This window comes from Juglans regia, chromosome 14 (assembly GCF_001411555.2).
Source record: "Juglans regia cultivar Chandler chromosome 14, Walnut 2.0, whole genome shotgun sequence".
In the NCBI taxonomy this organism is placed as follows: Eukaryota; Viridiplantae; Streptophyta; class Magnoliopsida; order Fagales; family Juglandaceae; genus Juglans; species Juglans regia.
In genome coordinates, this window is record NC_049914.1 from 18349196 (window position 1) to 18374370 (window position 25175).

At 37.1% G+C, this 25175-nt stretch overlaps 1 protein-coding gene across 2 annotated transcripts in view; it reads right to left on the bottom strand.

Moving 5' to 3' along the window:
- The window catches only part of LOC109014007, a 64858-nt gene extending 42523 nt beyond the window's left edge, over nucleotides 1-22335 (bottom strand). For both annotated transcript variants that reach the window (XM_018996305.2, XM_018996304.2), the window contains exons 1-4: nucleotides 22047-22335; nucleotides 20153-20866; nucleotides 14864-15070; nucleotides 14439-14750 (exon numbers count right to left, since the gene is read on the bottom strand). In XM_018996305.2, the coding sequence (XP_018851850.1) occupies nucleotides 14439-14750; nucleotides 14864-15070; nucleotides 20153-20866; nucleotides 22047-22226 (1413 nt within the window). In that variant the 5' untranslated portion in view covers nucleotides 22227-22335. The remainder of the gene's footprint in view (nucleotides 1-14438; nucleotides 14751-14863; nucleotides 15071-20152; nucleotides 20867-22046) is intronic.
- Nucleotides 22336-25175: the final 2840 nt, after the last annotated feature.

The window sequence follows — 25175 nt, forward strand, 5'->3', positions numbered from 1 at the left end:
GGCCAATCATACCTGGGACATTGAGCCATGTCCTCCAACGATTGTTCCTCTGGGTTGCAAATGGGTTTACTCAGTCAAGGTTCGATCTGATGGAAGTTTGGATCGTTACAAAGCTCGACTTGTTGCTCTTGGGAATAATCAGGAATATGGTGTCAATTATGAAGAGACCTTTGCTCCTGTGGCTAAGATGACTATTGTTCGTACGATTCTAGCTCTTGCTGCTTCCAATGATTGGCCACTACATCAGATGGATGTCAAGAATGCTTTTCTTCACGGGGATCTTAAAGAGTGTATTTATATGAAACCACCACCGGGATTGTTTTCTCCTTCGACTTCGCATGTGTGTAAGCTTCGTCGCTCTCTTTATGGTCTTAAACAAGCTCCGAGGGCCTGATTTGATAAATTTCGAACCACTTTATTACAATTCTCATTCAAGCAGAGCAAGTATGACACTTCCTTGTTTCTTCGGAAATCAGACGCGGGTATTGTTGTTCTTTTGGTTTATGTTGATGATATTGTGATTACTGGTTCCGATTCTATTTTACTTGGCCAGCTCAAGACTCATCTCTCTGAGTCATTCCATATGAAAGACCTTGGGTCTCTCACATATTTTCTTGGTCTCGAGGTGCGTTGTAGTTCATCTGGTATTTCACTCAATCAACATAAGTATGCTAGTGACCTGGTGGCTACAGCTGGCCTACAGGAGGCCACTCCTATTGATACTCCCATGGAATTGAATGTCAAGCTTCGCAAAGAGGAGGGTGATTTACTTGCTGATCCCAGTTTATACCGGAAGTTGGTGGGTAGTCTTGTCTATCTCACCATTACTAGACCGGACATTTCCTTTGCAGTACAACAAGTCAGCCAGTTTCTTCAGACCCCACGTCATCTTCATTTGGCTGCTGTCCGTAGGATCATACGTTATGTTCAGGGCACTTCTGCCCGTGGCTTATTCTTTCCTACAGGCAATTCTCCTCGACTTATTGCTTATAGCGACTCTGATTGGGCCGGTTGTGCTGATACATGTCGATCCATTACTGGTTGGTGTGTGTTCTTAGGTAATGCATTGATCTCCTGGAAGAGTAAGAAGCAAGACAGAGTCTCTAAGTCATCTACAGAATCTGAGTATCGGGCAATGTCTCTTGCTTGTTCAGAAATTATTTGGCTTCGAGGTTTGCTTGTTGAGCTAGATTTTTCTGAGACCGATCCTACACCTCTACATGCTGATAATACGAGTGCTATTCAAATCATGGCCAATCCTGTCTATCATGAGCGCACGAAGCATATTGAAGTCGACTGTCACTCTATCCGTGAAGCATTTGAAGCCCGTGTTATTACACTTCCACATGTTCCCACTGAACTACAAATTGCTGATATCTTCACCAAAGCTCTCACTCGCCATCGACATTGTTTCTTAAGTGGCAAATTGATGCTTGTTGATCAACCCGCATCAATTTGAGGGGGGCTGTCAATGGACAGCTTTTGCTGTCCATCATCAATCTTATTTCCTTCTATTCTTATTTCCTTATTTTACCTTTTCTTCCGTTACTTAGGCTTGTACAGAATATATAGTTTCCTTATCAAGCTAAGAATGCGAGAATCACTCGACAATTAGTTTCTTCCCATGTATAGTTCTCTTGTAAAGTTTCTATATAATATACAGATCACTCAAAGGCCATGTGATTCGGCCATTCATACATCGTATTTTGAGTTATCTTGACATAAACGGCTATATTTGTCCAAAGGTGTTCGATTAACTCTTATCAAGAGCACTCTATCTAACCTCCTACCTAATTCTTATCCCTTTTTTCCATTACGTGCAAGTGTGGCTTCTTGTATGGAGAAAATGGGAGAAGAAATTAAGTTCCATCTTGCGGGTTGGGGGTGCGCAATGTGAGGGTCTTCCATAAAGCACTTTTGGGGAAATGGTCGTGGAGATACTATAACGAAGGGGAGGGTTTATGGCGAGAAGTCATAGATGCTAAGTATGCGAGTATGATGGGGGGATGGAGTTCTAAGGAAGTTAGAGGGACACATGGTGTGGCCTTGTGGAAAAACATTAGAGCTGGATGGGGAAGATTCTCCAAGTGTTTTAGATTTGCAATTGGAAGAGGTAATAGAGTTTATTTTTGGCATGATGTCTGGTGCAGTGAAAGGGTCTTAAAGCAAGTGTTTCCCACGCTCTACCAAATTTCTTGCGACAAAGAGGTTGTTGTGGCTGACTTAGTGGTAATATCTAATGGTGTTGTCCATCAGAATGTAAGTTTCTCAAGAGCTGCTCATGATTGGGAGTTGGATATGCTTGTTGATTTCTTTGACTCGTTATATGCAATATCAATGGGCAGTGAGATGGAGGATAGGATGATTTGATATTTGAATGGAAATAACAAATTTTCAATGCGCTCTTTCTACAAGGCCCTCTTGAGAGTATCTAATGATCATAATTTTCCTAGGAATGCTATATGGCAATGTAAAGTACCTTCTAAGATCGCTTTCTTTGTATGGTTTGCATCTCTTGGGTAGATCCTCACATCGGATAATCTGAGAAAACGTTGTCTTATCATATCAGATTGGTGTTTTTTGTGCAAGAGTGATGGGGAATCAGTGGATCATCTATTGTTATATTGTGAGGTGGCCAGGTGTTTATGGAATGAGATTCTTAATAGGACAAGGGTGGCTTGGGTCATGCCCAGAAGAGTTAGGGATATTCTGGGGTGTTTGACAGGAATTAGGGGGACTACCCAAATAGAGAAATAAGAGGTGCTTTGAAGACATGGAGCGTTCTTTGGATGAGCTGAAGCGATTCTTCTACAATACTTTACTTTCTTAGGCTTCAGCCATTATTTGTAATACGGACAATTTTCATGACCTGCTTGTATCTCTTACTAGTACTTAGATGTAATTAGGCATGCTCCGTGTATACTTCCGGTGTACTTCGACAATGTCTTTATTTCAATAAAATTTTACTTTTACCTAAAAAAAAAATAAGGAATTCAAAGACAAATTCATGGCTCTTCTTATTGTCATTGAAGCTGGACAGTCCCAGTTGTACTCAACTGCTGATTCTACTTCGGCGAGAGAGAGAACTAAAAAGGCTTACCTGGTTGGTGAGCTACGAAACAAGAGAAGGGAGCACTATTCGGAAGATGACAAAGGGTCGGGTGTCGAATGTGGTTTTATGAAGCTCAAAATCATCTTATGAAATGTAAGGGGGCTAAAAAAGTTGGAAAAGTGTCTCAAAATTCATAACCAGCTTCGTGATTAGAAAGTTGACATGGTTTTTTTTTTTTTTTTTTATAATTAATAAGAAACTTTATTCCCAAGAATAAACAAAGCCCAAGTACACAGGACGTATACAAAGGAAATACCTACATCTCTCTAAAAACAAACTTAAAAGCTAATACAAATTCAGAAAGTTAACATTATCCATTACAAGAGTTTTAGCCCACAAACACAATGTACTAAAGAAAAAATCCCTAAGTTCACCCATCGATCGTTCTTTGTCTTCAAAGCATCTCTCATTCCTTTCAATCCATAGACACCACATCAAACAAGAAGAAATCATCTTCCATATATCAGAAGCACTCTTTCTTCCCTTTAATCCATACCAACCTGCATATAGATCCACTACATCCTTAGGCATCACCCAAAGCAAACCTGTCTGGTTAAAAACCTCATTCCACAAAGACAAGGCCACATCATAGAGAAGAAAGAGATGATTAACAGATTCTCCATCCTTCTTGCACATGACACACCAATCAACTATGCATATACCTCTCCTCCTAAGATTATCAGGGATCAAAACTTTGCCAAGAGATACCACCCAACTGAAAAAAGCCACCTTGGAAGGTACCTTCACTCTCCAAATATTTTTCCAAGGAAACTCACAGCTCCTGTTACAAGTTAAAATTCTGTAAAAAGAAGAAACGGAGAACTTTGAATTTCCTGCATGAACCCACAACATACTATCCTGTCCTCCCGGCATCACCTTTGAACTATAAAGTCTCCCCAAAAAAGCAGTAACATCATTCACTTCCCAATCATTGGCATTTCTAACAAAGTCAACATTCCACTGAATATTATTATCAATATATGAGAAAGAATGTTCCACGGCTGCATCTTGATCCCTATCAATCCGAAAGAGAGAAGGAAAATCCAACTTAAGCATAGAATCTATTAGTGGATTATATTTATTTGAATTAATTCCTATGTTATATCTATGTATTTCAGGTATAGACAGATTTGTACAGCTGTATAGGATTTATATGATTTGTAAGTTGAATATTTTGATTGAGTAGATAAGTATGGGAAACATATCTTATCCAAGATTTGAATCCCTTTAGGATAGGAAGTCATATCTTGAATGGCTAATTTGGTGTAATCTATTTTTGGCTACTTAATGAATGAGAAGGAATAGGAGGAGGTATTCAGTCAAAGAAATTTGTTAGAATCCCCACACCAAATGTCATGCCAAAATAGAATCATCTTCCCATCTCCCACCTTCAATTTAATACGATTAGAGAATTCCCCCAACCTTTTCGAATGAACTTCACAAACTCACCCCATATGCACTTCGTATTTCTTTTGAGATACGAGATATCTCATAGGAAGCGAAGAAATCCTGAAACCCAATGTATTAGCCAGATCTGAAATATTCTGAATGGAACCCACAGGAACAATTTCAGATTTGGATAAATTGCTTCGTTTGGACTTTAAACTCATCTCAACTCATCATTACAACTTTTTCAAATCTCAACACAAAATATAATAAATAATTCAACTTTTTCAAACCCAAAATAATAATAATATTAAAAAATAATATTCTAACAAAATTTTATCATCTCAACTCAGTTTAACATCCAAACGCAGTCTTACTCTTAACCCCAAGACAGCTTCAAAACACAGCAATAAAGCTCTTAAAGCATGAAGATTATCAGTATTTGGCTCACTAAATATTAAAGTATCATCAGCAAATAATAAATGAGATACTTTTAACCAATTTCGGGACTCATCACCCACCACAAACCCCGACATAAAGTTACCATCCACCACCTTTTCAATCATTCTACTCAAAGCATCCATAATCATAACAAAAAGGAAGGGAGAAATGGGATCACCTTGTCTCAAGCCACGTGAGCTGTTAAAGAATCCAACTGGAGAGCCATTCACCAAAATTGAAAATCTCGATGTCAAAACACATTGCTTAATCCACAAACACCAGTTTTCTCCAAATCCATATCTCCTAAGCAAACACAAAAGGAATTCCCAACTAACATGATCATAAGCCTTTTCCATGTCTAATTTAATTAAAATTCCAGCTTCCCCCATTTTAATTCTACTCTCCAAACATTCATTTGCAATTAATACAGAGTCTAGGATTTGTCTCCCCCTTACAAAAGCATCTTGAGATTTCACATTAATCCTCTCCATCACCCCTGCTCAAGCGGTTGGCCAGCACCTTAGAAATGATTTTATACACTCCATTAACCAAACTAATAGGCCTAAAATCTCTCATCTCCACAGCCCCAACCTTTTATGGAATGAGTGCAATGAAAGTCGCATTAAAACTTTTCTCAAATCTCATATAAGAATGAAATTCAACAAACACCTTCATTATATCTTCTCGCACAATGTCCCACTATTTTGACATGGTATATTTACAGGAGATGAAGCTGGAGTTCATTCTCTTAAGCATAATGAGTTTGTGGGGTTGTATTAATCAAGTAGGCTACTTATCAAAAATAAAATTAATCAAGTGGGTTGGCCCTACTTGACTTCCATTTGAGCTTTTGGGGCTTTTTTTTTTTTTTTTTTATTAGCACCGAGTGTCCAGGAACAACGTCCCGACTAATCCCGGGGGTGCATATTAGGGACATATTGGTCAAGTGGGATAAAAGGGTGGTGGAAAAGATGGTAGATTGTGTGGTGGAATTCACAATGGCTTGATTGTTCAAGAATATTGAGAATGGATATCAATGGCCCTTTGAAAGTGTTTATAGTCCTAATCTTGATCAAGCAAGAAGGCTATTATGGGATGAGTTAGTAGGGCTATGTGGCATATAGGAGTACCTTGGTTTATTAGTGATGATTTCAACATCACCCGGTTCCCAAGTGAAAGATCAAATGGTTCCAATTACAATTCAGCAATGGTAGACTTCTCTAACTTCATCTTTGTGCAAGATCTACAAGATATTCCTCTTGCAAATGGCACTTTCACTTGGTCAAGTAATCAAGGGCAGCCTTCATGGTCGAGGACCGATAGATTTGTGGTATCCTCTAATTGGGAAGCTTATCATCCATACCTTATTCAAAAGTGACTCCCCAGGATTTGTTTAGATCACTTCCCCATCCTCTTTAGAGGGCTTCATTGACAGAGTCAGGCAATGGTGGTTATCTTATCAATTCCAAGGAAACCCAAGCTATATCATGGCATGCAAATTGAAGGCGCTAAAGATAGACATGAAGGCTTGGAATGAGCAGGTGTTTGGCAATGTGGAATTCCAATATAATTCCCTCATGGAGGAACTCAAGGAATTGGAGGATGTAGAGCGGGAGAGGGACGTGCCTACGTGGAGAGGGTTCGTAAAACTCAATTGACTGCAAAACATGAGAGGATTTATTTATTAGAGGAGATATCTCAGAGACAAAGATCGCGAGCCTCAGGGTTGAAAGAGGAGGATACATGCACCAAGTTCTTCCATTGGATGGCTAATTGGAACAGGAGAAACAATGCCATACAGACGTTGATGGTGGAGAGGATGTTTACCTCAAACCAACCTAAGATGATGGATCATACTATGGGAAAATGCTTTTGGAAGAATTCTCTTGGAAACCAAATCTAGATGGACTTCTGACGCTCTTGATTCACAAGAAGCAAGTTGACTCAAGAGGCCTTTTGAAGAGGTGAAGATCCAAAAAGTGTAAAAAAGTATAGCGGGCGACAAAGCTCCAAGCCTAGATGGTTGCTCTATTACTTTCTTTCAAACTTGTTGAGAAGTGATCAAAGATAATATCATATGGGTCATACACGAGTTCCATGAAAATGAAAGGTTTGAGAAGAGTCTAAATACAACCTTCATTGCTCTCATTCCCAAAAACCTAGGTGTGACGAATGTAAAAGATTATCGTCCCGTTAGCTTGGTGAGTGGAATGTACAAAATCCTCTTGAAAGTCTTGGCGAATAGATTGAGCATGGTGGTAGAAAATGTTACGGAGATAATTTAGGATATTATGGGATTTGATTTGGGATTTTATTATAATTTATGGAGATATGATTTGGGAAATATTTATTGTATTTTTTGTGATAATTTCCTTTATAGCCAGATTAGATATTGCTGTAAATAAGGCTGTAAATACTTACCTTGTATAGCATACAATCTGGCAACAATATTGTATATTATCTTCTATATCATGAAAGCAAACCCTCAGTAAAGGGTATTCAGACCAACTTTGACAAGGTACCAAAGCCCTTACTCTGTTTTCAATCTCTGTGATCATAATCTCTGGTGTGCGATTTCCATCATTGTTCATGAGAGTTTGTGAGTTGTCGGCGGGAAAACATTTTTTCCTACTTCCGCAAGTTTTTTTTTTTCTGGTTCCTGATTAAGAGTCGGAGCTCTCTCTGGTATTCATCCTTCTGAGTTTGCCATTTCGCTGGTTTTCGGAGCTCTGTTGGCGTTGTGAGTCCTGCTTCTTGTTGCAGGCTCCCTATTTTGGTGTATATGTGGTTGTCAATGCTCTCTGTGGGTGGTTGTGGGCATGTCGGCTCTCTGTGGTAGACGGTAGGTTCTATGGTGGTGGTGACATGATCAGCAACTTCTGTTGTCGTATGTGATGGGTGCTGGGCACATATCCGATTATTTTGTGCTGGGCATTTGTCAATTATTTTTCTGTGTCCGTGGGCTTCTCTTCTTTGTATTGCATGTTTGGGCCTCTATTTCACTTGGAGTTGGAACTGATTTGATTTGGGCTTACTGTTATTTCTTTTGACTGCTTGGACTGATTTTGTTTAGTAGGCATTCATCATGTCTATTGAAAATATTATTGTACAATTTATTAGAAAGAACTTTTCTACGTGGGAATTTCAATTTAAAATGTTCTTGAAAGGGAAAGAATTATTAAATCATATTGATAATTCTGTTCGAGTTCTCACTAATGAAAATGAACTTGCCTAATGGGAGGTCAATGATGCTAAGGTGATCTCCTGTCTATTGGGGACGATTGAGCCCCATCTTGTCACAAATCTTCGATGGTTTACTACAGCTCAGACTATGTGGGACTACCTGCATCGTATTTATCACCAAGACCACAGCACTCGAAAATTTCAATTGGAGTTGGAAATTAGAAATTACAATCTAAGTAATTTGACTATTGAGCAATTTATTCTGATATTCTTAATCTTTGGAGCGAGTATTCCGCTATTGTTCATGCTAAGGTTCCCCCTGCAGCACTCGCGGCTCTTCAAGCAGTTCATGCTGAGAGTTAACGTAATCAGTTTTTTATGAAACTTCAACCTAAATTTGAGCCTATTCGAGCCGGTTTATTGAACCGTAATCCGGTTCCTTCTTTGGATATTTGTTTGGGAGATTTATTGCGTGAAGAACATCAATTATCCACTCAGATGGGTATGACTTCCAAGAAGGTCTTTTATAAGGCTGTGAATGTAGCCTATGCAACACAAGGGAGAGGAAGGAACAAGTTGCACTGTTTCAGTTGCAAGGAGTTTGGTCATATTGCTCGCAACTGTCCTAAGAAAGTTTGTAACAACTGCAAGAAAGATGTCCATATCATCAAAGACTATCGAGTGAGGCCTCAGAATTGTCAATCCCAAGCCTTTCAAGCTGTTGTTCAGTCTTCGACTTCTTCTGCACCCCCCACTGTAAGCTCTGATTTGTCTGTTCTCACACCAGCAATGGTCCAACAGATGATTGTGTTTGCTTTTACGACCTTAGGCCTGCAAGGTACGGGTGCTAACTCAACTTCTTGGATTGTTGATTCAGATGCTTCTAATCATATGACTGGTAATACGACGGGTCTCAATAGTGTTCGTAAGTATAGAGGCACGCAAAATATTCAGATTGTTGATGGCAGTACTCTTCCTATTACTGTTGTTGGTAATTTGGGTTCTTCATTTCGCGATGTTTTTGTCTCTCCTGGCTTGTCTACCAATTTGATTTCTGTTGAACAATTGGTAGATAATAACTATGATGTTCATTTTTCTCGTGGTGGTTGTCTTGTGCAGGATCAAGTGTCGGGAACGGTAATCGCGAAGGGGCCTAAAGTGAGACATTTATTTCCTTTACAGTTTTCTATTCCTAATGTTGTTTCGCTTGCTTGTACGGCTACTGCAAATAATAATGAAGTCTGGCATAAGAAATTGGGTCATCCTAATTCTGTTGTCTTGGCTCATCTTATGAAACATGGTTTTTTGGGCAATAAAGATTCTTTTTCCTCTTCTCCTATATCTTTTGATTATGCTACTTGTCGTCTTAGTAAAAGTAAAACTTTATCTTTTCCTGCGCATGGTAGTCGTGCTTTTAATTGCTTTGAGATTGTGCATACTGATGTTTGGGGTGTGAGTCCTGTTATTTCTCATGGTCAGTATCATTATTTTGTGACATTTATCGATGATTATAGTCGATTCACTTGGATATATTTTCTCCATTCTAAAGCTAACGTGTTTTCTGTCTTTCAAAAATTTGTTGCGCTTGTCGAGACACAGTTCAGTATTTGTATCAAAACTTTACATTCCAACTCAGGGGGGAGTACATGTCTCATTCTTTTCAGGCTTTTCTTCAAAAAAAGGGGATCACTTCCCAGCATTCTTGTCCTTATACCCCTCAACAAAATGGACTCGCTGAGCATAAAAATCGTCATCTCTTAGATGTCGTTTGTACTTTGTTGATTGATTCTTCTGTAGCTTCTAAGTTCTGGGTAGAAGCTTTATCTACTGCTGTCTATTTGATCAATCGTTTGCCTACTGCCACTCTAAATTATGATTCTCCCTATTTTCGATTATTTGGCATATCTCATGCGTATCAATCATTTTATACTTTTAAAAGTGTTTGTTTTGTTCATCTGCCACCTGTTGAGCGTCACAAGCTTGCTGCCCAATCTGTCACTTGTGCCTTTATGGGCAATAGTCCTACTCAAAAAGGATTTGTTTGTTATGATGCTCATGCAAACAAATTCCGGATCTCCCGGAATGTGATTTTTTTCAAAAATCAATATTTCTTTCAGTCTCAAGTCATTTCTGATCCTCCTATTACTCTTCTACCCGCTTTTGATGATGTGTCTTCTTCTACTGAGCGATTTAAACCAGGTGTGGTGTATCATAGATGTCCTCCTTCAACGCCCCTTCCAGACACTGATCCGTCATTTGATTATGCGGTTCCTATACCTCGACGCTCCACCAAGATTATACATCCACCAGAAAGGTATGGTTTTCCTCATACCTCACTTACTGCCACTCTCAACACTATTTCTGTTCCTCACTCTTATACCCAGGCAGCCCAAGCATGTTGACAGCAGGCCATGCAAGACAAAATCCAAGCTCTTCAAGACAATCACACTTGGGATCTTGTGACTTGTCCCTCTGGTGTCAAACCTATTGGTTGTAAATGGGTGTACTCAGTCAAGTTTGGTCTAATGGCTCACTGGACAGATATAAGACCCGTCTTGTAGCTCTTGGGAACCGACAAGAGTATGGTATTGATTATGAAGAGACATTTGCACATGTTGCCAAAATAACTACTGTACAGACTATATTGGCACTTGTTGCGTCGCAGGGATGGTCTCTCTAATAGATGGATGTGAAGAATGTTTTTCTACATGGGAATCTAAAGGAAGAAATCTATATGTTTCCATCTCCCGACATGTTTGCTACACCTTCCTCAGAGGTTTGTCGGCTACGTCGATCCTTGTATGGACTGAAACAGGCTCCGCATGCATGGTTTGATAAATTTCACTTTACCCTGCTTGCTTTTCATTTTACTCAGAGTCAGTTTGATTCCTCTCTTTTTCTTCGCAAGACTTATTCAGGAATTGTATTGCTTTTGGTATATGTTGATGACATTGTGATTACTGGCTGATACTAAGTTATTTAAGCAATTACAACAGCATCTCAAGGCCTCTTTTCACATGAAAGATCTTGGTCCCCTGCAGTACTTTCTTGGCCTTGAGGTGCAGATTACTCCGACTAGTACGTTGTTACACTAGCACAAATACATGCAGGAAGTGATTTCATTGGCTGGTCTCCAATCAGGTAACTTTGTTCTTACTCCCTTGGAGGTAAATCTTAAGCTTCTTCAGGAGGAAGTCGAACTTCTATCAGATTCATCCTTGTATCGACAACTCGTTGGGAGTTTGAACCACTTGACGATTACTCGTCCTGACATTTCTTTTGCTGTGCAGCAAATCAGTCAATTTATGCAAGCCCCCCGACATCTTCACTTAGCCGCTCTCCGCCGCATTATCCGATATCTGAAGGGCACCTCTACCCGCGGGTTGTTCTTTCCTAAGGAATCTTCCTTACAGTTGGTGGGGTATAGTGATGCTGATTAGGCCAGATGTGCGAATACCCGTCGCTCTGTTACTGATTGATGCATGTTTTTAGGCAATGCACTCATTTCTTGGAAGAGTAAGAAGCAAGACAGAGTTTCCAAGTCCTCCACTGAGTCTGAGTATCATGCTATGTCTTCCGCATGCTCTGAGATCACATGGCTTCGTGGGTTATTGGGTGAACTTGGTTTTCCTCAACTTCATTCCACTCCTCTTCATGCTAATAATACCAGTGCTATTCAGATCATCGCTAATCTTGTCTTCCATGAGCATACGAAACATATTGAAGTCGATTGTCATTCCATACATGAATCCTTTCACAAACATGTGATTACTCTTCCTCACATTTGCACCGAACATCAAATTGCCGACATATTCATTAAAGCTCTTTCTCGGCACCGACATCAGTTCTTGGTTGACAAATTGATGTTTCTTGATCTACCAGCATCAATTTGAGAGAGGATGTTACGGAGATAATTTAGGATATTATGGGATTTGATTATAATTTATGGAGATATGATTTGGGAAATATTTATTGTATTTTTAGTGATAATTTCCTTTCTAGCTAGATTAGATATTGCTGTAAATTAGGCTGTAAATACTTACCTTGTATAGCATAAAATCTGGCAACAATATTGTATATTCTCTTCTATATAATGAAAGCAAACCCTCAATAAAGTGTATTCAGACCAACTTTGACAAAAAAGATAAATATCAATGTCTCAGAGTGCCTTTGTAAGAGGTAGGCAATTTCTTAACTCGATGTTAATCGCTAATGAATACTTGGATAGTAGGCTAAGGTCAGAAGAGTCAAGGCTTTTATGCAAGCTAGATATGGAAGAGGCCTACAATCGAGTATATTGGAGATTCTTCCTTTATATGCTCGAGAGATGTGGCTTTGGTATGAAATGTTGCTCATGGATCAAATATTGTATCTCTATCACATACTTCTGGATTTTGATGAATGGCACACCAATGGATTTTTTTACAAGCTTCGGGAAGTTGATGCTTTTTGGAATTCTACAATCTTGTGGGTTCTACTCGAATGAGGGAGGAGATGAAGATAAAATTCCATGGCGCCCCTTCAAGAAAGGGAAATTCACCGTTTGATCTTTCTAGTTTCTACCAACCCCTTAACACACATAATGCAAATTCATTCCCGTGGAAGAGTATGAACGAAGAAACCAACCCAAGTAGAATTCCAAAGCTAACAAAGGCTCTTCTTTGTATGGACAGCTTCCTACAGGAAGATCCTCACTTTAGACAACTTTAAGAAATGCCAAGTCATTGTCATGAATTGGTGTTGCATGTACAAAAAGAGTGGGAAGTTCGTTTATCATCTACTATTTCACTGTAAGATTGACATGACCTTAAAGAATGAAATCTTTGCTAAGATGGGTTTAGATTGGGGGATACCGAGAAGGGTGATCAATCCTCAAGCTTCTTGAAGAGACATTTGGGGCAATTCACAGATTACAGCAATATGGAAGATGGTTCCAATATGTCTATGGTGGTTTCTTTCGAGGGAGAGGAACGATCAAAGCTTTGAAGATTGTGAGTAGTCTAAAAGAATTTAGAATTGTCTTTTTTATTACTTTATTCCATTAGACGATTGTAATTGATGTTAATGGCATGAACTTTCATGAATTTCTTGTATTACTAGATTATCATGCATATGTGATGCTCTGATATATGTCCCGTGCACTTGGGCTATGCGTATCTTTATTATAAATTAAAATTTGTTTACTAACTTTTACGCTACTCTCCGTAGCATGTAGTTTGTAATTAGGCTCTTTCTTGTATACTTCATGTGTACTCGGGCTTTGCCTATTTACATGGATCAATAAAACCTCTTTTACCTATCAAAAAAAAATTTAAAATTTGTTTACCAATCAAAAAAAAAATATATATATATATATATATAGCATTTTGTAGCTATGGGAAAGGGCTCTTACAAGACGTTCTCCTTGTTGACTATAGGAACTGAAACCAGTGCACAGCCTAGACACGCAAAGATGCATGTGGGCGACAATAAGTTTAAAGATTAATTACCGTATGATAAGTGTGTGATATTACATCCGATTCATATATATTGCAAAGAAAATCCAGCTTAAAAACAATTTACTGTGTGATGTACCATTTCTTGACCATTTGACACAATTTTTAGGAATTTTAAAATGTCCCAAGTAACGATGACAAAGAGTCTCCAGGCCAAAGCCAGTTCAAACATTAAGGTTTTTCCATTATTTTGGCCTGTCAAAATTATTACATTTATTACTTCAAGGTATAATAAAGTAATTGATGATTTTGTAGTTTTATAATGTTTGAACTCTTATTACCGAACTCTCTGGGAAGTGTGAAGTAATATTCCTAACCTTAGCGAAATACAATTGTCACAGACTAACAACGGAAAAGCATTAGTACAACACATAATTAAATTTTCAAAAGTGGAATATTCTTACCTATCAAAAAAAATTTAGAAGTGGAATGATAGTCTCATGCTAGGGTGATAATTAACACTCCATTGAATGAAAAATGCACTTAAAAGCATCAAACTCACCAAAATACACAATAATAGGCAGGATAATTTTATTTAGGAATAATAAGATTTCAATATTTATCACAGGGAAAATAAACCAAAGCATCACGCATGCCTGTGGATTTGCAGGAGAATTTATAATCTATAGCAAGCCCAAACCATGAATGTTAAATAAATGAATAGGTATTTGAACCAAAGTATATAGCAGACAATAACATAAGATAACAACATAAATGATGTTAGAGAATTCCAAGTTTTTGCAGCATAGTTTAGCATATATTAACATTATGCAGCAGAAAACACAAACCACTAAAAGAATCTCAAGTATTAGTGGAATTACCTGATCATATCTAAACTCTAATTTTGCCAAAAGATACTCTAGCTTTTCCTGGATCATTTTGTAGTAACTGTCTCTTGCCAGTACCATGGCTTCTACATTAGCTTTGCAGAAAGTTACAGGAGATGTATAAGACGGATAATTGCTTGAAAAACCACTCCAGCACGGAAGAAAATCCTCATAAGTATGGTCCCCAGTGGAAACAAATACATACAATTCAAGCAATTTCATTATCACTTGAACCTGCTGACCAGCTCTGACAAGCGGAATTAAGAAGTCCCTTAGAAAACAAGGAATAGCAACTGCATCTCGCTCCTGAGATTAACAGTTCCCAACAATGATAATTAACTTTTAGAATAAAACTAAAATATGGGGAAAAACAGAAAAGCTTCTCAGCTCAAGTTCAAAGTTACAATAGACAACAATACCCTGATATTTGACAATGGGAAGTCAACAGATATGCCAGCTTTACCATGTGGATTAGGCGGTATATTGTTTGCATATTCTACTATAAATTCCCCATAAGGATCACTAATCTCAGCTTTAAATATCCATGATCTGATGAAACCACAATATGGTTCACATGACCTATGAAAGAGAAACTTGAGTACTGCACGGTGCGCAGGATCAGCAACCTAAAACAACAATTTTGGTCCAAATAGTCATTAGCAAAAGCGTAAAAATATGGTTAAGAATTGTTCGTTATTTAAATGATGGAAAAGGGATATCCACAAAAAAGGGGAACAATGTCCATAGCAAAATCCCAAGTTATTCAATCAACAGAGTTTGGTACAGAAATCACTAGAACTTGTGCAAAAAATGCACAATGGTAACAGATCTCATCCAAAGGAGTCATTTCGAGGATGTTTGGACATAAGACTTTCTTCAAAATTTCTGAATCGTTTGAAAAAATTTCTAAGATGGGTTTTGTGATGATTTTGTTAAAACTGTGGGATTTTTTTAAACTATGTTTGGATTTAAAGTTTTTTGAGAGTTGCATGTTTTCTAAAATAATTAACATGAGCATGAGAGAGAAGTAACTAACAGGTAAGAAATCAGAAATCTTAAAGATGAGATTTTTATAATGGGGTAGATTTTTATCAATACTCTTCTTATGTGAGCTGTCACTATTGACTTCAATGGGCAGAACCTACTAGACTCTCTTGTATCTATTTCCTCTTCTTGACAGATGTTACACTTATAGACTTCCTGTGTACTTAGGTTCCACCTTTTGCACTTATTAATAAATTACCTATCAAAACAAATGGGGGAGAATTGTCACACACAACTTTAAAAGGAGCCATTTGGAAAATTATACATTTTGTGTATTTTACTTCTAAGTTTTCGTGGGTTTTCATAAGCTTTTAAAAAGTGTTAAAAAGGTTGTTTAAGGGCTAGGATTAAAAAGTAACAAGGCCCAACCCATATCCTATTAGGTTAACCAGAAAATAATCAATAAAACATTAGGAATTCTTTAAAAAAAAGATTTCTTTTTATGGCTAATCTGCCTTTTAGGGATAAATACTTATCAATAAACCTTTATAGGCATAAACCATAAAAATTAATACTCTTTCTTCCAAAAATACATGCTGTCAGATTTTACTAGAGGTTCTACGAGTTGTTCACAAACTTTTCTATAAGGAAACCTAGTCCAATAAAGAGTTAAACCCTGTTTTTGATGTAGCCCAGCAATAGCATAAGTTCTCTTATAAATAGGACCCTAAACCCTATCAAATCAACTCTCCCATAACTTGCCCTTTCTGCTACCCCTTTTCAGCAACACAAAAAGTTTTTCGGCTACTTTCCTTACCTTAACATAAACCATACTACATGCCTCTCCTTGGTGATTTAGGTGAGTTTTCTACAAATTTTCTAGGGGCCATCGCACTGGGGGATTATCCCCTTAAATTACCCGAGGTGCACTTGTGGGAAACTCCTTGTCGAGAGCTTATGCACCCCTGGGATTAGTTAGGATGCTATTCCTAGACACCCGGTGCCAATCAGAAAAAAAATTTCTACAAATTTTCTCAAGACTTCTCAACAAGATTTCAAGTTACCTTCATATCCTTCTTGAATGATTAGATCAGTGCAAGATTATTTCTTTTATAGAAAACTCCATCAAAATTTATACTCATCCAATCTTGGTTTTTTTCTCTTGGAAGAAAGAAAAAAGGCGACTGAATGTGGAAACTAGTGTAGGGCATTGATTGTTTACAAGTGATTGCTAGGTTAATATTTTCATTAGTTTCTGGATTTTTTTGAATCTAAAGAGTGAGGTGAGTAGTGAGGTGAGTAGATATAATCATACACTTAATTTTTCAGATTTTCAATGACATGTCTTTTGAAAAATGTGTTTTTAAGTAAATGATATATATTGACCCTTTCTTTGGAAGTCCCTTTTAATGTACCATACATGAAATGACATAAATTACTAGTTTACTCCAATGTTTTATGTTCCAGCTACCACTATAGTTGTGATATAAATGTACTGATGTTAAAAAGATGTTTATGTTAGGAAAAATGTAGGTAAAAATGCGGTTAAGTGCAAAGTATCATGGCCGAAGTACTTCGCTTACAAAAAGTAAAGCACATATACAAAAAGTTTCATTGGCTCTTTTCCCAGCAAACTTAAAGCGCAAAAAACATTTTTGTAGTTTTTTGAAAAACAACATACAAAATATCAATTTCAACCATTACCGTTTGTCTGGACCATCAATTTGAATGAAGTAGATGAGGAAGTTGATGAGGGATACAAATCTTAAAGGTAATCCTAGCTTATAACTAAGAGATACAAATCTCAATGGTAATCCTAGCTTAATAACTAAGATGATTATGTACTTTAGGATTGTATCTTATCGCCTCTATTAGCATAGAAGTCAATATCTAAAATCCTTGGGCCTTTTTCGTCATTGCCTTGGGAATAATTTGATTCAACCATGTGCTTTATTTTGATTATGGATATCGAATATCAGGGTTGTGTATATTTTGCAAAGCAAGAGTATATTATATAAAACACTGTTTAAATTTTATGCAATTAGGATCAATGATCAGTTTATGTAAGTTTTCATTGAAAAGTTCTTATATAATTGAACATAAAGGAGCATGGGAGCATTAGATGATCAGAGTATGCTTACAGTGATGACTCAATCATGAAAATTTTTTTAAGCATAAAAATATCATGTTGACAGTCTAAACGAGGAAACAGATTAAAAAACATATTGTTTTAAGATGGTGCCTTCTTCATTGTTTTGAGAAATGAAGAATTAGCTGACCACCTTCTTCTTCATTGTGATTTGGTTAAGGCTTTATGGGATGGAATTTTTACTAGGCTTGGTATTGCATGGGTAGTGCCTAGGAGGGTGGTACAATTTTTTTTTTATAATGGTGGTAGATTTATTGTCATGTTGAAGAGGAATTTGGGCCAATTGTCAAATTGCGGCTATTTGGAAGATGGTGCATTTATGTCTAATGTGGTGTACTTGGAATGAGAGGAATGGTTGCTGTTTTGATAGTAGGGAATGTTCAATGGGAGGGATTAGATATTTTTTCTTCCATACATTGTTACTTTGGGCTTCAGCTATTGTATTGAATGGGACTAGTTTTATGGTAGGTTTGGCAAGTGGGATGAGACATAAAATTCTCATCTCAACTCATCATTACAACTTTTTCAAATTCTCATACAAAATATAATAAACAATTCAACTTCTTCAAATCTCAATTCAACTTTTTCAGATCCCAAAACAATAATAATATTAAAAAATAATATTTTAAACTTTTATCTAAAACTAAAAATTCTTATCTCACTATCCAAACCTACTTGACTTTTATGCTGTTTTTCACAGCTCTTAGCTTGTAATTAGGTTTTTCTCTTGTATACTTCATGTGTACTTGGGCTTTGCCTAATTATGTGAATTCATAAATTCTTCTTACTTACAAAAACAAAACATATTGTTTTAAGCACAAGTGCAAGAAGGCCAAATAGTGGAAAATAATTTAGCAAACTTATAGTTTACAAATAAGATTGATACATTGATTTAAGGGAAGTTCTTTTTTTTTTTTGAAGCTAAGGTGTGGGGTAAGTAGATATGAGCATACCCTTATTGTTTCAACTTTGTAGTCATGACTTTAAAAAAATGACTTTAATACAAGTTATAACTTGTTACCCTTTCTTTGGAAGTCTCTTTTGACATACCTTGTATGATATGTTATCAAATACAAGTTTATTCAAATATTTTAAGTTGCATGCTTTCACTTTGTTTCATTGTTTTTTTTTTTTTTTTTTTTTTGGTGAAAAAGACAAGAATTAAAGGAATGAAAGATGGTACCGCAACAAAAAGGCGAAAGTGACCATCAATATATGGTCCAGGGAGATTTGCCCACTCAAGTGTGCAATAATTTATCGAGTGTTATTTAGGGGTGTAATCGGTCCGGTCAGTCTTGGGAGGATAATTTCAGACCAAACCGACTCTTTTGGTCCACCAAAACTCTGGACCAAACCGGACCGCTTTGGTTCCGTCCGGTCAGTCTTATCGAGGTGTTTCGATCAGGGTCATTTTTTTTCTTTTTTTCAACTTTTTGACAACAAATAATAATAAAATAATTAAGTGAATGATTTAATCTAAGTTGTCTAACTAAGTATATACTTAACTAATTTAGTATTTTAATTGAGTGTAATAAATTAATAATGTTAATAGTATGTGCATTTTCAATAATTAATAGTTAATACCTTGTCTTAAAATTCTTAACCTTTAATATGTCATATAATCTAACCATAAATAATTATGTTAGAAGAAACTTACATAATTACGTGCTTTCAATTTATATAACTACTTAAAAAATTATAAAATATCATATAAAAAATTTATTTAAAAAATTTATATATTAAAGTCAGTCGGTCCGGTCCGGGGTGAAAAAACCCCACCCCGAGACCAGACAGAAAACCGGATTTCCTTACTTCTTGGACCGAGACTGACCAGTTCTATAATCAGTCCAGTTCAGACCAATCGATCCAATCCAGACCAATTGAAACTAGTTGGTTTTTTCGGTCTAGAACAAAAAACCTTACACCCCTAGTGTTATTGGTATCTTATATGCAACTCCACTTGTTGGCCACTAGAATTTCATTGAGATTCTTATAATCACCAACGCACACAAAAGAAATAGATGTGTATTGAACACGCAAAAGTTCAAATGAAAATTGCCTTTTATGACATTTCTTCAATGTTCATATTGTGATTTTATAGAGTTTTCTCAAAAATAGTTTTCTCAAAGATATAAATATTTGATAACCTTATTTAATGCATGATATATCTATAAACAAATTACTCGACTCATTTTGTTATTATGTATTAATTATTTGTCATTGATGACAATCCTACAAGCCAAGGAAATTAGAGACAAAGTTGTTACCTAGAGGAAGCTTAATAATAACTACTTATAGAATTTTGGTCAGTTTGCTACTAAAGGCATTAAAGACAGAGTATGTTCTTTAGGTTTGTTTTTATGACATGTGACGACATGGTATGTTGCTTAAGTTCATTCATAAAGTTTGCTTAGATGTTTACTTAATAGAATCTTTGCACAATGGTATGAGCAAGTAGCATCTTGTCCCTAAGAGAAGGGGGTGTTAAAGCCCTGTAAAAGGATGCAAAAATACTAAGCCAATAAGCAAAAGAAGTATAATTTAAGCAAGCACAATGGAAAAAAATTAAGCAAACCTGTAGCAGTTTATACAAATATGTGAGTAGATCCCCTCCTTTGTAGAAGTTACAAAATGCAGAGGTTGCTTTAGCACTTAGGTGTTCGAAAGAAGTTGTCGAGAAGCAGAGAGCTACATTATGTAGGTTACAAATATTTCCCAGAGCTTCAATCCACGTCCTCAACTCCTTTGTGTGCAGGTACAACTCCAATAGTGTAATTTCAGAATGCACAACACTGGTAAAACATCCTACCATATACGACGCATGCATACCAACCTTCCTTGATGAATGTCTGAAACCTACTGATGCATATAAGGTATCCAGTGCACACATGTACCCTTCTAAAACCTTTCCAACTGCAGCAGCAAATGCCTGATTGACAAGACTGTATGGACGGCACTTTTTGTCATGCACTTCACTGTCACCATAAATTTGATTTTCTGCAGGTTCAGATATCTCTCTCTTTCCCATCAAACTTTCATCTGAATTCAAATTTGTAAAGTAGTCTACAAATTGATGGAGAAGAAAAACTAGAGAACCCGAGCAGCCAATGGAGCTCATGATCTTTCCCAAAGCATGAGTGCTTGAAGACCGGTTCCACAAACTTGGAATTTGATGGAAGGTCCTATCAGTCGGATCAGAACAAAAGGCAGCAGAAAGCTTTTCAATGCTGATCAGTGCAGATTTTACGCCTTGCAGTGCATACATGGCCAACCTCACCATACTTTCCTCCTACCCCCAGAAGTTTGCATCTATTAGTTTAGACAAGAATATACAGACCTATACTAAAAATAGCTGTACCTTTATTTTATTGTCAAATTTCTAGCTTAAAAATTCAGAATAGAAGAAAGACTCACCGAAATCCATTAATTTGACAAAAAATACATGTCTATTGAAGTCTCTAAAGAAACATGTGTAATTAATTTGTGTAAAGTGCACAAAACAAATATTTGAAAGTATAACGACAAGGAATGCCCAAACCACATCTATGCTACAAAAGGACTAGTCAATGTCAAAATTGGAGCCCCTTAAATTTCATTGTAAAGGGAAGTATAACGAGCCAAGGAATGCCCAAACCACATTTATACTCCAAAAGGACTAGTCAATGTCACAATTGGAGCCCCTTAAAATTCATTATAAAGGATGAGAACTTATCTTTCACAAGCAATGCGCAATCTCATTCGCCACCTTCATGTATATAATCTGAGGTATTACAATCTTCTCACCTTAAATTCCCTACATTCTCTTTGAGCCATTCCATTATAGGTGGCACATCTCAAGTCCCCATGCTTCTAGTTGGATTTGGATTTGATACCATCTGCAACAACCCGTTGGAATTGGCTCTAGTACTATTTATAACAACTCAAAGCCCAAGCTACAACTAAAGCCTATACTTCAAAAGGAGTACTGAATGTTACGGTTGGAGTCCCTTGAAATTCATTATATAGCCAAGAACTTCTCCTTCCCAAGTAATGCAAGATCTCATCACCACCTTCCTTTACATATTCCGAGGTATTACAGAGAGATTAGTACAAAATATTTAGATCAGAAAATTGTAGGTTGCACTAATGGTATGAAAACTAGTAGCACTAATGGCGTGTAAACTTACCTGCGTAAGATTTCTCTCAAAAAAAAGTTACTAATATGTTAGAGGTGTGTTTTTCAAATTAGCGAGGAAGCAGGGTGGCTATTTTGGGTTTCTGAATAACATTTCAACGAAAGTCCATTTGCAGGATTTACATAAATCATCTTTTTCATCAACCTTTATGGGTTACATCAAAGTAAGAAAACGACCAGGAAATGAATATATTCATCATTCAGAAAAGCATTTCGAAATGCCAATTAAATGGTGCATTTCGCACAATTTAGTAACTCAACGATGACTGATGTATGAAAGAGAAGTGGGGCTTACGGAGAGAGTCGATGCGTCGTAGAGGGGCTGAGATTGAGAGGGAGATGATAAATGGGAAAGAGAACGTGGTCCTCCGTCTCCGCTTTCGGACGGGATCGATTCCCAAGTCTTCGGAGGAAGCCATGGATCTTCAACTTTAAGCTTCTCAAACAACGACGCGAAATTTGAATCCACTGCCATTTCCCTTCACGTCTACTACGAGGTCGACCCTCTTCTTATACTTTCTAACAGATCGATTTGCCTTACGAGCGCGGCTACTCACTTGGCCCGCCTAAAACTCCAAAAGACAGCAATACTAGAGTGATAGGCAGAAACGTATTTTTCCGTTTTTCACTTTTCCGTCTCGTGGATTATTGGGTTGGAAATATTCAAATTCAAAATTCGGTGAGCAGAACATATTTAATTCTTTTTAGATATAGAAACGATTTATTTCATCTTATTATTATAATATGTTTAAATTTTTATATAAAATATAATAAATAATTTAATTTTTTTAAATCTCAAAACAATAATAATATTAAAAAATAATATTCTAACAATATTTTATTTAATTTTCATATAAAACCATTTCAATTTTCATCTCATCTCATCTCACTATCCAAACGGGACATTAGTAAAGTTTATATCTAGTATAATTTGATTAGAAACATAAATTTAAAATTTTTCAAATCAAGTATTATAATTTAAGTGATTTAGGTGGCATACTCTACACACCAACTTGAGAACAGAATAATTTGATTGGATTGAGTAGCATGTACATGTGATTATAACGTTTTAAAAAATAGTACTTGTGGTTTAAAAAGTTATAAAATAATAATACTCATGGCTATAACTAACTTCTATTTTTTTTCTTCAAACAAACAATATATTAAAAAAACAAAGAGTCTAATACAGAGAGCATAGAAAAGCTAAGGGAGATCAAACCCCGTATGGGTCCAGTATAGAGAGTCGAAGGTGACAGGATCTTGAGTGATGCTATTACACATGGGCCGGTTAGCAATCATTTGAACAAGCTCATGTGCCTTATGGTTGGCACTTTGGAGGACATAAACAAATTTCTGATCTTTGAGAAGCTTGAAATGATTTTTGCAATCTTCTATAATGGTGAAGATGGACCAATCAACTTCAGCAGAGAGATCTATAAGAGCATTGTGAGCCTGTAGGGAGTCACCTTAAGAATAATAGAGTGAGCTTTGAGCACTAGGGCTTCTTTAATCGCTAGCAAGTCAACTTTTGCTTCACCATAAAGGGGAGAGGATGTTCGAATGCATTAAACCAAGGACTTAAGTGAGAATCATTCAAAATTTCCGCAAATACCTGCAATGATTGTGAAGTTTTCTTAAATAGCAGCATCATAATTTATCTTCATGAAATTCGCCCGCCAGGGGGGGGTGGTGTTTGACCATAGCTTTGATTGGAGGATTTCGGGCTTTTTCAGCCAAGCTAGGGTGCGTTCTTTGGCTAGGCGGTTGACTTGGTTTGATATGTCTAATGTGCAGGGGATGGTTTGTGTAGAGAATGGTTCAATATTGAGAGGCCAGGGGGATTGGTGCACACAAGAGTAGTGGTAGTTTAGAAATGTGTGTTCTAAGGTGTCTGTAGAGGTTTGCCACAGGGAGCATGAGGTATTGATAGAGGTAGTGAGTTGGAGGCGGGAGGCAATGTTGCTTTTTGTAGGAAAAGAGTTATAGGAGACTTTCCAAAGGAGTTTGAGGCATGCTTGAAGTTTGAGTTTCCAAAGTTTTTTCCACTGCGTTGTGGGTTTTCTAGGGGCTAAAAGGGTAAAATAGTGTTTGGTGATTAGATTATAGGTGGATTTAATGGAAAATTTGCTAGAAGGGAAAGGGGCCCAATGGAGTTCGTCATTGTTATCATGTTGGGGAAGGTGAATCTTGAGGATAACATTGGCAATGTTGGTTTCAAAAGTGGAAAATTGTTTATATCTATCCCATTGTTTTGGATGAAGGTGGAAACTATGGTTGAGGTGTCTGGAATGAGACTGAGAGTGTTTAGAGGATGTAGAGGGATCCAATTGTCGCAGAAAGCTTCGATGGAATGACCATTCTTTACAACAAAGTGGGCTCCCTGTGAGATAATGGATTTGGTTTTTCTTAGGCCTTTCCAAAACCATGAGTCTATAGGCTTAACTTTGGAATCTAAAAATTGATCATGTTTTATACACTTGGCTTTGATGTTGATAGCCCAAAGTTTATTACTGCCTGCAATAAGCTGCCAGTTGAGTTTAGACACACGAGCAAGATTTAAGTTATGCATATTTTGTATCCCTAGGCCACCTAATGGTTTTGGGTGATAGATGGAGTCCCAACTTTTCAAGAATAAGTGCTATTCATTGTCTAATTTGAAACCACACCATAATCTCATAAACATCTTGTCAAATTCATTGCAAAACCTTTTGGAGAGAAGAAAGGAGGACTTGCCATAAGAAGGGATGGTTGATGCTACCGATGTGATAAGAGTGGTTCTTGCAGCTTGAGAGAGAAGTTTGGCTTGCCAACTTACAAGTTTTGAGGTAATGTGATTCTTTATAGCTTTGAAAGCTTCGCCTTTGTTCTTTGGAAGGAGAAGGGGTAGTCCAAGATGTTTTGTTTTGGCTAGTAATTTTGCAATTGCAGAGTGTCTAGAGGGACAAAGTTGTCAGAGGAGGAGTGGTTTTGCTAATGAAGGCAGTGGATTTGCTACTGTTAATGCTTTGGCCAGACCATGATATGTAACTGAGAATTGTGAATTGGAAAGTGTTTGCTTCTTACAAGTTTGCTTTAGCAAAGACGATGAGAACAACATCAAATGGGAGGCGAGTGATTGGAGGGCATGAAGGTGAAATCTTGATTCCATGAAAGAGGTTGGTGGATTCTACTTTGATGAGAAGTCAGGATAGAACTTTGGTTCCCATGATAAAAAGGAATGAAGATAGGAGATCCCCTTGTCAAAGTCCTTGGGATTGGAATAAAAGCTATAGGGGATATGTTAATGTCATGTTTCATACGTTTGGGCTAAGTTCCTACAACTCCGGGATATTTCTACCTGTGATCACAAAGACAAAGATGGGCTCGGTGGTGGTCTAGGGAGCCTCTAATATCAAAGTCAGTACTCCGTCTAAGAGCATAGATG